Source organism: Equus caballus, chromosome 10, assembly GCF_041296265.1.
Source record: "Equus caballus isolate H_3958 breed thoroughbred chromosome 10, TB-T2T, whole genome shotgun sequence".
In the NCBI taxonomy this organism is placed as follows: Eukaryota; Metazoa; Chordata; class Mammalia; order Perissodactyla; family Equidae; genus Equus; species Equus caballus.
Genome location: NC_091693.1, coordinates 16939120 through 16944459, shown reverse-complemented (window position 1 = coordinate 16944459; position 5340 = coordinate 16939120). Strand labels below are relative to the sequence as shown.

The window sequence follows — 5340 nt, the reverse complement described above, 5'->3', positions numbered from 1 at the left end:
GGCATCAGCAAACCAGGACGACCATGACTAGACTGCAGGAGTGCAGACTGCACGAGAAAGAAGAGCCGAAAACAGTCCCCAAATTGGAAACCACCCAAACGTCTTCCAACTGATGCACGGTGTTGTGTGGGTCTCAGCCTATCGATAGCGATGCTGCAGGGCAGGAAGCCTGAGACGCTCTCCTGGGCCGACAAAACCATGGAGAGTCCCACAGATGCTTCCCCAACGGGGCCAACGCTGTGGCTGGACCGGCCCTTGTGGCTCTATTATGATCGCAGGACGCACGTCAGCCACACCATCAGGGAAATGTGAGGAACAAGCTTTATTAATCATGGATCCTAGAGGATACCAGTCCCCCTGCTTAGGACGGATTCAGGCTGAGCGTTAAAGAGGAGAAAGAACGAGAAGACAGCACTGAGTCCGAGCGTCTCAAGTCCCGAGAGAACCCCTCCGCGTCCCAGATCTTAGTCTACACCAGGCCCGTCTCCCCAGGCTCATTCAGGAAGCAGAATCCAGCGGTCACCCGGTCATCTGGTCCTCTGTCAGCCGACACTGAAGAGAGAGACAGAGAGAGAGAGTGAGCAAGAGACAGATGGACAGAGATGGAGGGACGGATGGAACCTGGGCAGAGGAGTGGAACAGAGAGACACAAGAGGGACAGCAAAGAGGCTGAGAGAAATAAAGACAATAGGAGAGAGGAAAAGGGAGAGGTGGATTGATTGGAGCAGGTGGACAGGGCCAGGGGGGCTGCATCAGGGACAGAACAGGCATCCAGAGCCCCCTGCAGCCCCTGATCCCCGGGAGGGGAGGGACCTCACCTGCGACAAAGCCTGTCATCCGGGGACAGGGCCAAGAAGCAACTCTGACCTTTCACCTTCACCACGAAGGACTCCAGGGGTCTGAGTGACCAGAAGCAGCACTGCTCGAAGCAGACCCTGAAGGTGCAGTTGCCACACTTTTGGGTCCTGCCCAAGGGCACCAAGGCGTCATCATAGCAACAGTGCTGCAGAGGGTCATAGAACTTGTCCCCACAGGTCAGGTGCGGCTGGCACAGCATCAGGTGGGCGCCCATGGGGGACACTGGAAGACACAGAGCTGGTGTGGCCCAGGCAGCAGGGCAGGGGTGCCAGTCTGGGGCCCTCTGGGAGCCGCACCGCAGCCCTGAGTGTCTGTCCTGGGCTCACCTGGGGCTCCGTGTGAGCAGAGGAGCGTGAGGATGCAGACAGCGGCCAAGACAGCTGAGGGAGAGCAGAGGGACGAGGTGGGGCTGACGGGGCAGCCACGGGTCCACCTCGGGGAGCCCAGGCTGGGGCAGGGGAGGGTCTGAGGGGGTGTCTGCCCTGTGTGAGGCGCAGGGGAAGGTTAGGAGCAGTCCAGCGTGGGACCCGGTCACCGTGTTCAGGTGTCCTGGGCTTGTGGGCCTGGGGAAGCTGAGCGGACGCAGGCAGGAGTCCTGGAAGAACTCAGTTTGGGGTCCTGGAGAATGTGAGTATGTCCTGGGTGGGAGGTGTTCAGAGCAGGAGGCTCAGATACAGTCAGGCCATAAAGGGGCGGAGCTGACACCGGCGTTGGTGGAGTGGGAACCCAGGATGCGTACGGCATTGGGCGAGACTCTGGAAACTGAATAAGGGATGTGGAAGGGCCGATGGTGGGATATGGAACAGGCACCCCTCTGATGGGGTCATCTGTAGGGCCTGGGGCTCGGGGGGGAAATTGGGTGGAGGTAAGGATGGGGTGGTGGTGGACATGGGAGATGGGCTTGGTGGGAGTTGGGTGGGGTCCTCCTTACCCAGGATGCGGCCTCGGGGAGCCATGGCTGTGGGCTGGCTGCAGTGGAACAGAGGGGAGATCAGTGATCAGAGTAGGTGCTTTTATTCCTACGGAAAAGCTGGTGATGTCATTGGAAGCCCTGTCTGGCCTGCAGAGACACGCTGGGCCCTTGGCAGGAGCAGCTGCCCCGCCAGCATCCTCTCCCCTAATGCCTCCCTCCCAGGCCCAGCACGATGGCCTGGTCCTCACTCTCCCTGAATGCTAACATCTTCCGTCCCTCCAGGGGGCCTGTCAGCTCCCTGACCTCACACCCCCTGCCCAGGGCTCACTAAACAGCAGTCAAGGCACTCAGGTGAACGAGACCAGTTTGTACACACTTGAAAATTCCAGGCTGAACAAGGGCGGGGAAAGGGAAATGTATGGGGAGGACGCTGAGCGGCTCGTGGGATGAACATGGAAAAGGCCCTGGTGGCCCCCAGGCTCACAGCCCCCAGGCCTCTCTTCCCACCTGCCCTCTGGGTCTTGTCCAATGGTGGTGTCTCCAGGAGCACCTGTCCCCTTAGCACCTCCTGTGCCCCAGGCTTGTGTCAGACACGGGGGAGGGAGCGGTGAGCAGGGCATTCCAGAGTCACAGTTTTCACTGAGCTCACGAGAGAAAAAGAGAGAGAGAGAGAATGGTAAGACAGTCAGTTTTAGTTTGGTTGTTGGGTCAATGTCATTGTCAACATTACTCGCCTGTGACGCTCTGTGGGAGAAATTCCACCACCTGAGGATGCCCTCAAAGGCTTTACCCCCTAACGCGCATGTTCAGAGGGAGACGGGTGGAATGTCCCCGAGAAGAGCCATCTTGGGGTCGGCCTGTGAGGACAGGAGGGGAGGGCTGCCCCTCCCTGAGGGACACTGTGGGGTCAGGTCTGCGGGTCCCGGTCACCCCGTGCACTGAGGACTGGGAGGCCCCTCCCCCAGCCCTTGCAGGAGTCCATGTCTGGGGGCGCACAGATCACCCCGACATGGACAAGGTTCTCTCCAGGGCCTGGGAAGGGTGACCTGTCCCTCATGTAGGCAGCGTGTCCCTCTACCCCCTCCCTCTGTTTGGAAAGTGCCTCCTTCTGCGTCTCTGCTTCCCTGAGGGGCTGTCAACACTCCCCCCAGCTCCCCTCCACCTCACACCAGGCGCAGACTCAGCTCCTCTGTGAAATGCACCCATTCCAGACAGAAACCAGGGCGAGGCCCCAGTGAAAGAGGAACGCAGCGTGTCCTTCCCTGTGAAGCGGGAACCGCATCCGTGCCCAGACCCAGCAGAAGTGGAGGGTTCAGAGAAACATCCAGGTCAGCTCCCGCAGGGGCTGGTGTCCTCGGTGCCGGCTCTGGTGTTTCCTGCTGGGGGCAGAGGTGTCGTCACAGCCCAGCTCTGGTGATGGTGTGGGGGTTGGCACTGGTGCCCAAACGCCGGGTTTCCCAGGATGCACGTGGGGAGATAACCTTGCCTCTGTGATCCTCGGTGTCCTTCCTGGTGAAATGGGGACAACGAGGTCCAGCTGACCCATTGTCTTTTGGTCCAGCAGAGATGATGCAGTGAAGGGCTTGGCAGTAAATCATGGCTGAGGGTGAGCTGTGTGCCACGTGCTGGATGACACTGAGGACACAGCGATGACTCAGCAGCAGTTCCTGTCCCATCGTGGGGGGCCACACAGTGTCCACAGACCATCAAGCCTCAGAGAGGTCAGATTGGGGTTGGGGAACCCCAGGAGCTGTGGGAGCCTGAGGGGCATCGTCACTCATCTTGGGAGTTGAAGGAGAGCTTCCTGGAGGAGGGGATGTCTGAGCTAAGGTTTCAAGGATGAGCCAGAACTGTGACTGTCTCAGTGAGGCTGAGCCCAGAGAGAGTGGAGGGCAGGGCAGATGGAGGGGGTGGAGGGGTGGCAGGTGGGTCCCTTGTGAGCCTCGGGGAGGACTCGGGACCTTATCCTGAGAGCACCGGGCACCACGGCTGGTCCTGACCGGGGAGAGGAGTTCCGGTTACGTCTGTGAACGTCCCTGGATCTGTATGCCGTGAGGAGGGCGAACAGGAGGGCAGAGACTGGAGCAGGAGACCACGGGGCATCCTGCCAGAGCAGAGATATTTGTGCAAAGACCAGAGTCCTAAACGTCCTCTTCTCCCCTGGGGCAGGGGCACAGCACGTCCCTCAGCTTCACGTGTCCCTCTGCGTCCCGGCCTCTCTTCTCTGGCAGCTGCAGAGCAAAGCAGTGTTTTCCCAACTGTGGATTACAACATTTTACAGGTTTGATAAACACTTGAGTGGGTCGTAAACTATGTTATTCCTTTAAATGAAAAAAACAGACTAGGAAACGGGTGAGTGTGTGCTGCACAGACTCTTGTCAAATGTTGCTTACTGAAACCTTCTTTCAAGAAGGTTGGAGGCCCTGTGATGAGGTGATACTTACTTATTGCTCAGTGAACTCATGAACAGAGGGGGCTGAGGCCAGGGCTGCGTCCCTCCTGTGCCGACTGCTACAGACTTAGCTGCCTCATCATGTTTTCCACTTCAGGGCTCATCTCTCATGACCTGGATTCCATTCACTTTCTGGGATGGCTCCAGGCAGGTCAAGACACAGACCAGGTGCCTCTGCCAAAATCAGGGGTGTGGTAGAGGCCTGGACGCCAGCCAGCAGGAGGGAGAAAGCACTTTCCCCAGGGACGGGGTTGGGGGTTTGTCTCTTAGGAGGGGCGAGTCCAGCCCACACTCCTGGGCCTGGAGCCTCATCTCTCAAGGCAGCTGAGGGACCAAGGACAGGAAGGAGGGGGGAGATCAGGATGGGGCAGGGGGTCAGAGGCTGTGCTGGTGGGAGGGCAGTGGCCAGTCCTGAGATGTGTGGACACTCAGAGACACTAACTCATCAGCATTGAGGGACTGGGGTCAGACAGCCCTGGGTTTGCATCCTGCTTCTGTCCGTTCTAAAGGTGTCAAAAAGCCTTTGACACAGTCCGGTCCCATCCCACCACCAGCTCCCTCAGTGACCCCCATCCTTTTGTGTCCACCGTGGGACCTCACTGTCTGGGGATGGCTCTGTCATCTGCGTGAGAGCCTGGATCTGTGAGGCAACCCGGCCTGTCCTGGTTGAAGCCATCATCAGGTGTTGGGACTCTGCCTCTACTTATGGCTAGAGAAGGTTCTGGCTCCTTTGGCAGTAGGTGTAAGACCCCAAACAGACATTTGTTTCATTCGCTCATCCTGTTCCCGGGATCCAAGCAAGACACTGAGCCAAGGTCTTACTGCAGGTCCGAGACACAGGCTGGAACAGAGCCCAGGACGCCTGAGTCCCAGTCCAGAGGCCTCCAACCCCCCTGGCCCAGCCCCCCAAAAAGGATGGGCAGACTCTGCTCTCAGAGTCCTCTGGACATGACCCAGCTTGATGTTCCCACAGCTCCTGGTGGGACTGCCAGAGCTGGGCTCCTGGGCATGAAACCCAGGAGGATGCTGGCATTTCCTGCTCTTGCTGGGTTCCCCACAGCTTTCTCCTTTTCCCCAGGAATGAATTGTCTGAATATCCCTCTTAGCATCTGGGTGT

The 5340-nt window shown here is 58.7% G+C and overlaps 1 protein-coding gene across 2 annotated transcripts; it reads right to left on the bottom strand.

The window, feature by feature from the left end:
- Positions 1-303: 303 nt before the first annotated feature.
- On the bottom strand, positions 304-2970 carry LOC100071047 (insulin growth factor-like family member 1). 2 transcript variants are annotated; one of them, XM_001917064.6, is made up of 5 exons: positions 2279-2970; positions 1790-1827; positions 1185-1238; positions 819-1080; positions 304-552 (listed from the first exon to the last, which is right to left on the bottom strand). In XM_001917064.6, the coding sequence occupies exons 1-5, from the start codon at positions 2389-2391 to the stop codon at positions 543-545; spliced, it is 477 nt and encodes a 158-aa protein (XP_001917099.4). In that variant the 5' UTR covers positions 2392-2970; the 3' UTR covers positions 304-542. The 2 variants fall into 2 exon arrangements, with proteins under 2 accessions (XP_001917099.4, XP_070081724.1); XM_070225623.1 differs by lacking the exon at positions 1185-1238 and having other exon boundaries at positions 308-552.
- Between the last annotated feature and the right edge of the window lie 2370 nt (positions 2971-5340).

Excerpts from the sequence above, each read along its gene's own strand:
- LOC100071047 (XM_001917064.6), bottom strand. The coding sequence starts at position 2,391 with ATGCCCTGCTCACCGCTCCCTCCCCCGTGTCTGACACAAGCCTGGGGC. Across the intron at positions 1,239-1,789 it reads TCCCCGAGGCCGCATCCTGG|CTGTCTTGGCCGCTGTCTGC; the intron begins GTAAGGAGGACC and ends GCTCTCCCTCAG. Across the intron at positions 1,081-1,184 it reads CTGCTCACACGGAGCCCCAG|TGTCCCCCATGGGCGCCCAC; the intron begins GTGAGCCCAGGA and ends TGTGTCTTCCAG.